Here is a 14,920-nt window from a genome sequence, read left to right on the forward strand (position 1 = left end):
GTCGGCTCATACCTCCAGATACAGAGGAGTTTCTCCCTTCCCTCCCCATCCCTGCCCAGAGGGGAGCTCTGCTCCCCAGGAATGTTCTCTTCCATCTGTTCTCCGCAGTGACGCTGGGGTTTGTGGAAGCAGAGCAAGGCAGTGTCTGGGATGCAAGAAACTGGGTGTGATGGGTAGTGAGTTTGTCCTGCATGAGGTTTGATCTAACTGTAGATGCAGGTCTTGCCTCATTTTAGCTTTCCAAATGGTGTTGGTTGGACCTCCTGCCCAGCTGTAAGGCCAGTGCAGAAGGTGGATGCAGGAAGTGCTTCATGCAGGAGGTGACTGTGAAGCACCTCTCTGATCTGTGCAGGAGGCTGTGGGCTGAACTCCCACCCTTTGGATGGGGTTTTAGCTTAACAGGCAAACCTTTGTTCATTGGCATGAAGAGTGACGAATGGACTGGTTGGTATTTCCCATACCCGGGCAGGATGTGCTGTGGTGGCCAGAGGGAGGACTTGTGTGGCCTCTGTGGGCTGTGGCTCTGCCTGCAGGGGCTGTGTCTGTCCCACCAGGGCAGGAACAGGCTCCTTGGCAGCGAAAAGGCAGCGCACAGCAGTCTCCTCTGCGGCTTCTCCTGGTGTCGCCTGCCCCCAGCTGGCTGTCATGGGCTTCGACCGGAGAGGGAACCCCGTGGAATCCCTAAGCAAAGAGTGGTGGAGGGAGCTGGGCACCCCCTCAGCACACCGAACTGCCTAAACTTGCAGGCAGCTCCCCACAGCTGGCAGGGCACCCAGGGGGATGCCCCTGAGAGCTCCCAGCTCCAGGTGTGCTGATTCCTCATCATCCCCCCAGTGAGAAAGGAGACTGAGAAATAACCTCTTGCCAAAGAGGGAAACAAGGTGAAAGCAAGCAAGGAGTCTGTGAGGCCAAGTCTTACTGCCTCCTGTCCCTGCAATTCGTATTATGATACTTTTGGTGCCATTTATTTTGTTAAATCTGCTGGTGTTTCCTGGTGACAGCTGCTGAGAGTCCCTGAGGGGACTGACCTGGGTGGGGGAGATGTCACATCCCCCTCCCACAGCTCCTGTCTATTTTCTGGCAACTGGCAGAGTCCCTGGGGTCAGCCTGTGTCTTGGCATCTCTGGACCACTACTGAAGGTGACCAGCTGGGGACAAAGGTCCTTGGTGCTGGGAATGGAGGGCACAGAGTTGGGATGCAGCCTGATTCATATCCCCTCTGTCTGCTGCAAGCACTGCTCCTGTGGCTTGTCCTGCCTTCTCAGGGCAGAGTCATTTTGGTGAGTGTAACCTGTCCCTTTGAATGCAGACTGTAAACCCGTGGCTGACCCAGTGTATGCCTTGAAATCGTGTACTTTTGATGGCGCAACATGAGACAGTGTTACCCATGTGTACAGGTCTGTGCTGAGGGTGTCTGCTCTGGTCTGCCATCAAAAATGCTACCTGCCCTTGCAGGAATGCTGGATGGACAATGTCAGGCAAAGTCCCTAAAGGGCCTCTGTTGCCTTCTGCGAAGCAGAGGGGACTGCTGGCAGCCTGAGCACTTGCTGCTCAGATGTACCCCATGTATGCATGGTGTCAGCTAGTGGCACTTTTCCTTAGGTGTCATGAGAGTGCAGAGACTGTATCTGGCTTTTGCCTACTGCATGGTTGGGCTGAGGTTCTGCTGCCCCAGCATCCCTCCCCATCACCAGCAGTTTTGCCCTAGGAAACACAGATTCAGCCTTTGACCACCTAATGTCAGGGGACAATGCAAAGAACTACCTGAGGTCAGAAATAAAACTGATGCTTTGTGCTTTATTTGCACTCAGTTGCTTTCTTGTTGTGTTTGTGTGATTACTTTCAATAGTTAAAATGCACCAACCCCATCTTCTCTTCCTCCTTTAACTGAGCAGCATTTTCCCTCCCTTTCTTCCAGGGAGCTCATTGCGAAGTTGAAGTCCCACAGCAGTTTTTACAGCAGCTTGCCAGAGTACATCTGCAACCACAGCTCTGCTGTTCAGAACGACACCGTTTGCTGGAATGGACAAGAAGTCGTGGAGAGGTGAATCACATCTCCCTTCCCTTCCCCTCCCCAGCACTGCTTGTCTTTTGTTAAGGACTCTACTCAGTCCTTTAAGAACTTTAAGAACCTTGTGCAGAAAAAGTGTCTAGCTGTGCTGTGGTTCAGGTGGATGTGCGAAGTCTGCAGAGAGAAGTGGTTGTGTGCTGCCCTCCACTGAGTTTTCTGCTCAGTGAAAACCCTGCATCCCTGTCTGATTTAGGTCAGGGTGAGTTAGCTGTGGTTGGCCAGAGACTAGAGAGCAGCAGTAGCTTGACACAGCCATGTTCCTGTGGGAGGGTGCACCACAGTGCCAGGGTTTGCTCCTCTGGAGCAGCAATGAGGGCATTGCCACCATGCACTGCCTGGGCTGAGGATGTCTCCAGTCTGACACCATGCAGTGGTAGCAGGACAGCATGGTTGGCATCCCCTGCCCTACCCAGGGAGGGAAAAGGAAAACCACCTTGTTGGGTTTCTCCTTGCCATGTTTCCATGCTGGAGAACTTCAGGACCACTGAGCTCTGGTGTTGCCACTGCTGCCATCTGACCATCTTTCCACCACCAGGTCCTGGCTGTCCTCTCTGGATAAAACCATTGACGCCAAGGTTCAGCTTATACCCTGGCCACTTTTCCCTGCCCCACTCACTGGTTCTGAGGATGTTCTGGAGTTAGCTGTGAGATTAATAGAGACAGGCAAATGTAGGAATCACAGCATAAAGGGAAAGGAAGTGTTAATGAAAATGGAGATTTTTTTCATGCAAAAAATGCCCCTCAGGAATGTTAAATAACGTGGAAATTGAACTTGGAAATGTTTTTTATAATTATACATAAATCTCCTCTAATCACCCTACTTTGCAAAGCATCCTTTGCTGTTAAGTAGTTTGCATAAGGGAAAAAATAGAAATAAAATCAGGAAGTGGTGAAATGTGGAGTTATTAATTATGACTTCTTGATCAGTAACCTCAGGTGGTAATTAGCCTGTACTGGCAATACTGACCTGAAACACTGAATAGACCAAAATAGCATCAAACTCTATTTTGAAAAAAAGTGACTGAAGCGTCTGAGATCACACGCTTAATAAAATGTACTCATGTTGCCTAAGGAAAAATGTGTCCTCTATTGGTACTTATTTCTGGAAAATCTTGAGTTTCCGTGCCTAACTGAGAAGTTCAATTGGAAAAACAGAGAGTATTTTGGTATTGTCTCTCTGACTGTTAATTAGAACTTCTCAAGCATGGCTATTAAAGGCTGCAGGTCTGGAGGGGAAGACTAGGGTGAAGTCTTTTCTTGCAGTTCATTGAGACTGTGACCAGTGGCTCCAGTCCAGGTCCTGCTGTCACCACTGTGCTGGGTGAAGTGGTATCAATGAAAGGATGCTGAGTCCAGATCCTCCCTCAAATACAAGTTCCCACCTTGTGTTTTTAGCATCTGCAGCTGTAACCAGGGTGACCCTCTGCTCCATGGGCTGAGAAAGTGTCTCAGACCTGGTGGTGTTTCTGCCAGTGAAGCTACATGGAGAACTCGGCTAAATAAAGCTGAGGTGTAAGATAATGGTCTAGGGTGCTCCTCTCCCAGGACCCATTTGCAGAATGTTTCAAATAGAAGCAAACATGTAGTTAAAATGATCTCTAAAGCCAATTGCGTTGCTTCGTGTGGAGTCAAAACTGACTGCTTCACGTGCTTGGACTTCCCAGCTTGGCATGTCTTTCAGAGAGTCTGGGAGAATTCCTGAAAATCAGGAGCATTTAAGGTAACGGTGGTCAAGTACCCCAAACTGCCAGTTCCTTTATTTCAGTGTTTTCCCCAAGAGGGAGCCAAGCAGCTGTTTATGGCGTGGGAGCTCTTATGGCAGCTCTGAGAATGTGTGTTTCTGGCTAGGCTGCAGCAATTCTTCTGCTGAACTGCTGTGTGTTTGTTGGTCATCAGACTCCATCCTGCCACTATTTGCAAGAAATTTGGTGTGTTTTGAATATCTGGTAGCTGTCCCACATGTGTAGTGGTTCCCAGAAGGAAGGGTTGCAGAGATGAGGTGGGATGGCTCCTACAACTGGAGTGTTGGAAGGGAGGGTTGCAGGGTCTTTAGGAAGGAGACAGGGTAGACGAGGAAGGAGTGTCACCCTCAATGTCAGGGACCAGCTGAAGCACATGGGAATAAATGAAGGGCTGAATGAGAGTTTATGGGTCAGGATTAGAGGGAGGGCAGAGACAAGTGATGGTATAGTCAGGCTCTGCTTCAGGCCACCAGATCTGAAGATTGAATGGATGAGGCGCTCCTGCTGTGGACTGGCAGGGGCAGCCTCATGTTCACTAGCCCTGATCCTCACGAGGGACTTCACCCAACTCAATATGTCTTGGAGGGACAACACAGCAGGGCATAAGCATTACAGGAGGTACATGGATTGACTAGAAAGCACCTGCTCAAGCTGCTGAGAGCTTTGCAGCGTCTGGTGAAGACCAGGGAAGGGCAATGTTTGGCTGGATGCCATGTTCTCATGTGTTTCAATAACTGGTGCTGCGCAGAGGATGGATAAAATTTCTTGAGCACTGCAGTGTCAGTGAGGAAGGTGTGAATGTCCATATGGATTTGGTGGAGTTCCTATATTATTTGTGATTATTTACATTTTTAACACAGTATCCAAGTGTTCACTAAGTTAAAGAGGAGCCCTACTGGTTTGCCTGTTTTCTGAGCTCTCTGTCAAGACAAAATTTGCTAGTTATTTGAAGCCCTTTTCCTATAACATGTTGAATCATGCCTGGAATAGCAACTTCACAGCCCCTGGCCAAAGCTCTCAAGTACTAAATAATACCGACAGTGTGTATCCTGTCAATTGACGCAAACAGCCCCTTCTGCACCCTGTGCTCCTTCTCTTGTGGTTTTTCTGAATCAGTCTTTATCCTGTTTATCCCAGTGCTTTGTTATCCGCAGACAGTGAGAGTGTCCCTCCTCCCCAGAGGCCTGACATGCTCAATGCCTTTCTGCTGGATCTCATTTCCCAATGTGAGCCTTGAGCCATCCTCTGTTTCCTTCCTGTCCTTAACTCCCTCTGCCCTGACTGAAGGTGGCATGTTTTGTCTGGGGCTCCAATGCAATGCAGCTGGCTGGAGTATTTTGTCCTGCTTTTCTCCTGCCACAGCAAACCATTTCTGTGCAGTCTGTGCAGACTCTGTTTGTCATGGTGATCAAGGTCCAACTCTGCTTCAGTTCTCGTTTCATCCCTGGCTCTGAGATTTCCCACTGATGGAGGAGGGTTATGATGCAGTGGTTGCACTCCTTGTCTGGGGCAACCCCTTGCAAAACCCCTGAAATGAAGAGCTCTGAGAACCTACTGGACTGAGAGCTTTCCACACCCTAGCTTGTGGTGGGGATATCTTGCAACATGTTCTGCTCATGGGTTACTCATCCTGCTTTGTGTGTTCCAGGCTTTTTAATGTGATTCATCCCTCATTTTCTTTTACTGAGTCTTACTTTGTGATCCTTTGTGGTCCTGTATTTCTCTACACTAATGACAAGAATTCATCCTCCTTCCTGAGGTTTCATCTTTGGGTTAATAGTTTGATTGCCATCCATGTTGTGGATTTAGGACATAGTGCCTTGAAATAAGGGCTTGCAAACAGAGGGAACTGTACAAGGAAGGTTGATTTTTCTGGGTATGCAGAGCAGTACCTGTGTCTTTTGCTATGCTGTTACTGTGTGGTTGAAGAATATAAACCAAAATGGGAAGAAAAATTAAAAGGCAACACATTCCTGCTTTTCACACTTTTCAAAGTGTTCAAAAACACACTGTGTTTTTATGAGATGCCACAGCAAAGGTTCACAGCAAATGCCACCTGAGGCACATTTTACCACTTGCAAAGAGCTTGTTGAAGGGTCACAGTGCTTGGGTGTTGGTGGTAGCTGGGGACCAGACCTGCTGGATCTTCCTCTGTCTCTGTGCATCCCTGTGCACCTCTTTGCAGCTTTCCTGGGCTAAATTACAGGCAATTCCACAAGACAGATGTGTAGACAGGGTGGGTATGCAACAACTTAAAGCTGCCTAAGCGAGGGTTTCTGTAAGGCCCCTCCTTGCCCCTCTTTGTTTTCATGCCCCATCCTCTCACCAGACCTCATGCTGGTGATGTGGAGTGAGATGCAGTCCAGCCTCTCTTATCCTTATCTCCATCCAATGCAGAGAAAAACCAGGGGGTGATTCTTATCACTGAAGTCCTGACTGAATAATTAGCTCATTTAAAGCCTTTAGCTTAAGTCAAGTAGGTGTTGAGATATAAAACTCACCTCAGTTTCCATGGGAGGTAGGCATTGGAATCTCAAAGGTGATTATAGCCTTATATACAGTATTGGGATTTTGCAGCATTTAATACTAAAAGCCTATTAAAATCTAGATTCTTAGAGTTTAATAATCTGCTTACATGAGTATATTCCTTTCAAGCTGTTCTGCATAGAATGACAGCAACATCTGCCCACTGCAAAACTTGTAAGCACATTAAGCATTACTGTTAGATATTGTGATTTCCAAATATCTCAAGACAAACCTGTGCATTAATCTAAATCACCAGCATAACTCTTGTTCTCTTTGTAGCAATTCAAAATTAATATATTTTTAGCACCTTGCCAAATCTCTTCTTCAAGTTAGAAGTCTCAGATTTCCCTGCTGTTGCCAATGTACTGTGGTTTGTTTTAATCATACAAATCATAAACAATGAAGCACAATTGGAAGCAAGACAGAAAAATGAGATTCTGTAATTGGAACAAAGGAAATTCCATGCCAGCAATAACCCTTGAGTTCATGAAGGGTTTGGTTATTTCTGGCAGTACTGCAAAATATCTGATACAATGGAGTCCCCAAAGAGGAGAGCTGTATAACTTTTCAAGCACATAAAACACAGCTTTGTAGCAAATGTAAGCTACAATGAGAGGATAGTAGGCAAATTCAGTGGACTATTGAGTGGCCATAGTTGTTTCCAGAATATTTCAGAAATTAAGATAATGAATCTTCCTCTGTTAAGCCTGCTGCTTGGTCTCAGAATTAGGCTATTTTTCCATAATCTGTTTGTCTTCACTTTAAGTGAAATAAGAGTGGAGAGAGACTTCAGGTTAGCCACAAGCTCCTGTTGTTTTGCTATGAATATTATAGTTTTTGCTGTTCCTTCTAAAGTCCCATCTCCATGAATCAGGTGATTACTTGATACCTCACATTTATAATCAAGCTATGAACTGCAGGACGCTTCTCTTGGCAGAGAACAGCAGCATCTGAGAGGACTCTCATGGACCAGGCTTCAAGGTGTTGATATTTAGAAATCCATCAGAAAATGGCTCCTTTTTAGTTAGGTGAGAACACTCCCCACTGAGAGCGTTGGATCCTCCTGGTTGCTTTTGAAGCAGCTCATTTGGAGGTGCTGGTGGTGTAAATTGACTGCGGTATCATGAGCTCTTTAGGGACTGCAAGGACTCACTTGTAAGGAAGCAAATGAGTGCAGATTGCAAGCCAGGAAGGCACCCAAGAGCCAAACCCCCCACCTCTCTCCTGCCATTTGCACCCTCATATAACAGATGTCTGCGTATGGTCAAGGAATAACAGGAACATGACCCCATATGGAAGAGGACAGCTGGGGTGGGGTAATTGGTATGATTGACCAGGTTATCTCTGGACAGTCTCTCCTTAGAGAATAAACTGTCAGGGAAAGGAGTTTTCACCTCTTCTTAGTGGCTTGTGGGCACATCCAGGAGTTACTCCCTTTCTGCAGGGCAGGATGAGTGGCTTGGAAACAGCTTTTCAAGCCTTTTGGCCTCCACTGCTTGCACTGCTGATGTGACACTAAAGTTGTCTCACTAAACCAGAAGTTATCAGGGCCAGAGAATAATATGTTGGCTTCACCACTGCACCCACCTTTACTAACCTGTGAAGACCAGCTGGAGGTAAGACCTGGGTACCTGTCAAGAGTGGTGGGGAGGGGGAGAAACATTTTTTCTTTTCTCCCATTTTTCATATCTTTTTACCTCCTATGTGGTGAGGACTTTGTCACGAACCCACATGGTCTATAGTAAGTCATGTCTTGAAATACAGAGCAGCTTTGGGATGTTGCAGGTGCTGGGAATGCTGCTCTCACAAGATCAGCTATTAACTCCTGTGCAAGAAAAACTCTTCTCTTGGTTTGTAGTCCTCTCTTGGTAGCAGTCTATGTTGTGTTTGTCCCTCACCCACTGTCTCAAACAAGTATGATTCAGTCAACATATATAGTAGAGGAAGAGCCTGCAAGGGATACTGTGCTGTTTAAATAGTGGAGCTGTGTTTGAGTAAATAATTTGCAACTGGAAGGCAGGCATCAATTAGTTGTTATTTGAATGACATACTTACTTTCCTTTTTCTAAAAGGTGTAATTCTTCATGGTTGACTTCCAGGATTGCTTTCTCTAAATCACAGACCAGGCATTGCAATAACTCATCTCAAAGGTTTGCATGGCCAAGTAGGATGAACACACGTTTTAAATTCATGGCTATATATTTAAATAGCATTTGTCATCTTGCCTTCTTTGCTCTGAAATGAAAGCTTGGAAGTAGTTGCATTTGAACTGGAAAGACCAAACATTTACAGGAGACATTTGTGTATGGTGGGGAGAAAAGGAGTGGAAAATCCCTTAATTTGACAACATACTTGGTCTTTTATGGCTGGTGGATGAGAAGGAGCAGGAGAGGTTTGTAGTTGTGCCATCCCCACTGAAGACTTCAGATCATTGGAGTTTTCATAAGGTGATTGTCTTTAAAGTCTTTTGTAATGAGGACTGCTTATCAGCACATTTTACAATGTGACATTTGTCTTTGGAAAACACCACATCCCCAGCAAGAGTCTATACGCAGCGAGCCCAGGCAAGGAGATGCATTTTGGGCTTTGCTTATGAAGTGGAAGCCAGACCATGCTTATGTTGCAACACTGATACCCCTTTGGTGCAGCGATCCCCTAGTCCACTGTGCATGCTGATTATTAATGACCATGGCAGAGGTATGTGATGGGTATCATGGAGTGGCACAAGTGTCCTGCAAGAAGGGCTGTTTTATTGGCATAAGTTGAAAGCAGCTCGAGATGGCTCTGAGACCTTTCCTTTTCTGCACTGTGACTGGAGAACATGAGAGGAAGGTGATGCTTTGGCTTTGTTTTGCCGTGAGCCCACTAGCCCTGCAGCAATTTGTAGGGGGAGGGATGCAGAGAAGCCTGCATGGGGACTGTACTGTGCCCCCCGTTCTCCAGTGTGTTGGGGTCTGCAAAGGCATCTCTCTGCCATATTAAGGCCCGGCTGCTTGGCCCAGGCTGCAGGGAGGGGTGCCAGCTGCCTTTTCCAGCTTTTCTGGCATTTCAGGAATGCAGATCGCTGGCTGAAGCTACATTTCAAAGCTTTTAACCCTTTAGTTGGCCTCATCCTGCGTGCCTGAGTGTGGCCACAGCCGAGGGGAGCTGGTGCCCCCCTCATATCTGAACACCCCAGGAGGTCCCAGCTTGGCAGTGCAGAGGCAGTGTGTGCCAAAGCACCCACGCCACACAGGAGTACACCTCTGTCTGTTCAGATGTAGCGTGTCCCTGTGCATCTCTTTTTTTCCAACTTGTGCTCAAAGATGTGCAGCTTGCAGTGCCCACTGCCTTGCTGCTTCAAGTGACTTGTGTAATGATGCAGATTTTGGGTTCATTTTGGGTCTGGTGCATACCCTTGTACCTTGCCCAGGTGGGAAGCACCAGGTGGTGACACTTTGTTTCATCGCTGTTTTAGGGACAGATCCTACTGCAGATGCTTTCGAGTTTTCTTCCTTCTCTGGTAGATTTGTTCACCCTGGGAAGGGTGACCTGAGATCCTCACCACCCCAGCAGAACTTTCTGGAGAACAATTTCAATTTTTGGACATGAAGTTACAGTATAGTACTGCTAGAGTACTGTGTTCCTCCCTCCTGTACAACGTTGCATTGGCTACAGAAATCCTCTCTGGCAGCCGTTGTGTGCACTTCAGAAGGGATTTCACCCACTGAAATTCAAGCTATTGTGTTTCTTTATATAAAACTGTTTAGGAGAGAGATTGTATTAATTTAGGTATGCACCAAATGGGCTTGGTTCTGCTCTTGCTAAAACCTGTATGAGTTTGCTTGTTAAATTTCTCGAATCACAGGAGACTTTCAGCAATGTGCTTTTGAGTTCCATTAGTATTTTTAATTAAATTTACAGTGATACCCAAGATGGTAATTTATTTGGCATCTGAAAAGTCCTGCGCCTTGTGGTTGTTTACATCCAGTCTCCAGATGTGTTTGTCAGGTGGGCACGGTGACATTAACTGACTGTGTGACAAATAAGCAGCAGGATTAGTGGTTCACTGCTCCCAGTGCTTTGTTCCCCTGCAAAACGTTCAGCCCAAGTATTAGACCCGGGCAGGTCTGTGCTTGCGGCAGCAGCAGCCTCTTCCCACGAGATGGTGCTCGGAGCATGCAGCCCGGCAGTGCCAGGAGCATGGGCTGCTGCAGGCTGGCACCCAGCCTGGCCCATTCTGGCCCCACTTCTCCCAGTCACTAAGCTTTCAGCCTACAACAAGCCTCTAACTGCGTGTGTGAGGGCTTTTCTGAACTGGGAGCTACTGTGTCTCAGGCAAAGCTGTGTTTTGTGCCTCATAGGATAACGCAACTATTAAAAAAAAAGTGTTTTGCAAAATGCTGAGTTCTAACAGGAGGCCCCAACACGAAGACAGGTGCAGAGAGCAGAGCTCTCAGTACAGTGCTGGTGCTGAAATGCAGGGTAGTGGGCTGACTGTGCATGCAGCTGCTCCCTTGTTGAGGAGCTGGAGGGGTTTGGGAGACCCAAGCTGATGTCTTTGCTTTGCAGTGACACTTGTATCTGGACAAGCTGTTTGTGCCTGGAAGCAGAAATATACACAGGCATCTGTTCCTCTGTTGTAGGCACACACACCTCTTATCTCCCGGTTTTTTTCATCTGTCATCTCTTTCAGTGCAGCATCTCACAGGGTCAACAGCCATCAGCTGAGCTGTGTATGGGGAGTGCCTGGTGCTGGGGACCCAGCTGGAGGTGCAGGGAGCTCCTCAACATAGAACTCCTGCCCTGGAATAGCCTTGGAGTGGGAATCAGCCTCAGTTCTGTATTTTAAATGATATGAATATTTCAGGTCAGGGACAAATTCCTGCTACACCAGTATAGATCTGAGGTTGCCTTTGCATTCCCACATGTCTGAGTCAATCTTATTCCTAATTTAGAGTTTAAGTAGAGTTCAAACCAAGCCCCTGTGTATTTCTGAAGCCTTCAGTGTGCCCTGAGAGCTCTGGAGGCCAAATGTCTCCATGCCTCTTGCTTTCTCCCCCAGCAAAGCATCCTCCCTGAGTTGGCCCCACCAATCCCTCCTGTGTCCCTCCCCTTCTTTAAATGCTTGCTAAAGTCCCACTTTCAACCCAAAACCCATGTGAAATGGGCTGACTGTCATTGCCCAAGCTTGCGTGGCAGCATGGGGATGAAGGATTAGCTGGGCAGTGGAGCAGGGAGCTGACAGACAGGGAGGCAGGCACTAGGGCTGGTGCTGGGAGCTGGTAAAGACATGATCTGTAGGAGATGAATGCAGAAAGGAATATTCGTCATGTTTACCCATGACGCTGGAAAAACAGAGGTACAGTAAAGCAGACTGGTGCTGATGTTATCTCAGCAATCTCACTTTCGTAGGCTGTGCTGTAGTTTGGCCGTGCCTGTTCTGGCTGCCAGTTCTTGGAGACCAGGACTTGTTTTGTGCTTGAAGAGTACCGTGGCCTGTCACTGGGACTGTGATGAATATGAACAGCTCACAGCTCGAGAAGGTGCTGGTGTGCTCTGTGCCACTGCTGTGGCTGCCAGCAGGCGGTGGTGGCAGCCGATTGCTCTGGTCTTGAACCCAAGTTTGAGGTTGGTGTGGACATGCTTGTCTCATTTCCCAAGCACCAGGTCCCAAGTGTAGGAACATGTTCCCCCACAGGCAAGAGAGCAGCCACCCCTCTGTCTCTCTTCCTCCCACTTTAATCACTCTGTTAAACTTGGCCATTCCATAAATCTTGCAGCAAGTGAATATATATTTCTTTCCTAATTGCCAGTGAAAAAGCTGAGTGCAGGCTTGGGCACCCTCCTTTGCAGAGGTGCTCTGGCAGCTTCATTTGCTTTACGGGGGCTTTGCTGATTTATGTGGTACCCGTGTAAATCAAGATACCCCGTGGTGCAGAGCCCAGAACTGTACCAAAGTCAAGGTACGTTCTGTCTGAGCAGTTACTTTGATCCCCAAGGCTGGATCTCATCAAAGACTGAAATCAGAATTGTTTGACAACACCTATTTTCCATTAGCAGTGTTGACAGCATTAATTATATTCTGATGCTTTAATTCTTTATTATTGAAATCACACATCAGTGATAGTCATTATTTTGCAAGGGGGTTGATGTTATGCTAATCAGCTTCCAGTTAACTGGGTCATCCCACTCATTTTTTTTTGGCTGTGGGCACAACACTACCACTCTTGTACTGGAGTCTCTGTGGTCTGCCAAGATTTATTTTAAACAAACATGAGCAAGCCCGAATTTCTGGGCCAGCTTTTTTAGAACTCTTGGGTGCAAGTTATGTGAAAATGTTTATCCCTGTTGTATACTGTTTAACATCTTCCTTGGTTACTAATGGACTGGAAAGGACTTCATTGTCCTCAAGTGATACAATTACATCATCTTGATGCTTTGCACAGTCAGAGTAAAAATGTTTATAGGAATCATCTGCCTTTTCTTTGTCATTATTAACTGTCTTGTGCTCTCTGTTTTGAAAAGGAATGATGCTTATCTTGGGATTTCTTTTGTTTGTACTGATCTTTAAAGATCTCCCCTGTATTAGCCCATCACATCGTAATCAGCTCTGTTCTCACTCCTACAGGTACAGCCCCCAAATCACAAGGAACGGAGCAAAAGCTCAGACTGGCAACCATGAAGTGAAGATGAAAGGTCCGGAGCCAGTGATCAGCCAAATTATTGACAAGCTGAAACACATCAACCAGGTTTGTTGCAGACGTGCCAGAAGGGGCGGCTCCAGAGTGGGCGGTTTCCAAATCAGTTTGGCCTCCCCGACACTTTCTTTGGGCTCAGCCAGACAACCGTGGGTGTCTCCATCTTCAGCAGCTCTATGCAGAGCCAGTGCCACCTCAGCCCTACTCGGTACCGGGCTTGCAGGGGCACGTGTGGCAGGTCCTATTGGATACACACTGGTGTGGTTCTCGGTGGCTCAGTGGGAGCTGTGGGGCACATGCATTGCCGCCTTCTGAGGCTCAACCTATGTCTGGAGGATGTGTGGATGCATCCCCCTAGTGCACTTCCACCAGCCATCCATCCCCTGAGCAGTGGAGGACCAGGAAAGATGGAGCTGCTGTGGTTCCCCTAAGCACAAGGTGTTGGCAAGGGTTTGTGTGGCACATGCTTGATGTCCTCTCTATCAGAGGACTCACTTTCGACATTGCTTATGGCTGGCAGTAAGGGCCACCTGCTTCTTTGCTGTATCTCCTTGGACAACCTGTCACTGCTGGGGCAAGTTACTGTTGAATGGGGAAATGGTAGAGCTGGATGAGATCCTTTCTGCTGGGAAGGAAGCTTCCTTCCCACTGCCTCAGACTTGGCATCCTTCCTGGGACAAGCAGCATCTTGTCTCCAACCATCATGCCATGCCAGGTCAGGCCTGTGAAGAAGCCCCACTGCTGCCAGGGAATTAGGTGGCACCTCTGCACAGTGTTCAGCTTGTGACTGTTCACTTTCCAGAGCTCTTCCACAGCGTTACCTTGGGCCAGTGGGCTGGGGTCCAGCTCTGGGCTCTGCTCTCCCCGCTCCTGTCACTGAGTATGGGACATTGCAGTAAGTCATAGAGGGGATGTTTCTCAGTAGGCAGATAGCTTGGACTTTGCTGGGACATGGTCCTGGGACCTCACAGGGCACACACTCGGGTGGTAACACTGTTAATGCAGCTGAGCTGCCCAGTCTCTCCTGAGAGAGCTCTTACCAGTGGGACCTTGTTCAGGGTTGCTCTGGCACAAGGCTCTGGGCAGTGGTGGGTCTCTGGGGTTAAGCCCAGCTTTGCTTCCCGGCCGGGTGGGCTGTGAGGGCGGCTCTGTTTGGAGTTGCTGGCTTAGCAACTTTTCTGCAAACCTCTGCTTTCCTGCTCCTGTGACTGCCAGGGACTGTTTTCATAGCCGTTCCCAGTTTAACCCCAGCGCCCTCCAATGCAGACATGCCTCATTAGGTACTGTCTGGGAGCAGGATGCAGTGAGGAATTTGGGGTCCCCAGGAGCACCCCACCACATGAGAGCCGAGGTGGACAGTGGCCCTACAGCCTGCTCTGCCTTCCCATATGCCTCCTTGTGCCGAGCGGTGCCATCTGCCAACAGCCCATAATTATTAAAAGGGGAAAGCGGGGAGGGGAACAGCATAATCAGCTCCCTATTAAATGGGGTGGAGGGCAGGCTTCAACCTGCAGGTGATAATGATATTTTGCCGTTTGCAGTGAGAAAGTCGCACTGAACAAAACATGGTTATTAGTGCACTTGAAACTGCTGACATAAAGTGGTTGTGAAATGCTGGCTGCCAGACTGGGTCAAGTTAGGTCTTTGCTGAACAGCTCAGGCTGCTGAGGAGTGGAGATCTGTGGAGTGGGAGACCCTGGGTAAACACTGCTGGGCTCTATTCAGCTGTTTGCAGCAGTAGAGTGTCTCTGTCAGCTGCTGCTCAGAGAAAAATAGTTGTAAGGGGGTGAATATGGTCGGCTTAGTTGTGATCTCTTACAGTGCTTCCTCTTCTTGGGTTGGAACATGTTTTGGGTGCAGGTAAGCTGTTTAGGTTTGACTGGTGTAAATGTAAGAGTCTG

The 14,920-nt window shown here is 47.8% G+C and overlaps 1 protein-coding gene across 2 annotated transcripts in view; it reads left to right on the forward strand.

Moving 5' to 3' along the window:
• Positions 1-14,920, forward strand: part of GPC3 (glypican 3) — a 146,158-nt gene that overhangs the window by 87,828 nt on the left and 43,410 nt on the right. For both annotated transcript variants that reach the window (XM_071569267.1, XM_071569268.1), the window contains exons 5-6: positions 1,919-2,044; positions 12,950-13,070. In XM_071569267.1, coding sequence (XP_071425368.1) covers positions 1,919-2,044; positions 12,950-13,070 — 247 coding nt within the window. The remainder of the gene's footprint in view (positions 1-1,918; positions 2,045-12,949; positions 13,071-14,920) is intronic.

Source organism: Pithys albifrons, chromosome 14 (assembly GCF_047495875.1).
Source record: "Pithys albifrons albifrons isolate INPA30051 chromosome 14, PitAlb_v1, whole genome shotgun sequence".
Classification (NCBI taxonomy): Eukaryota; Metazoa; Chordata; class Aves; order Passeriformes; family Thamnophilidae; genus Pithys; species Pithys albifrons.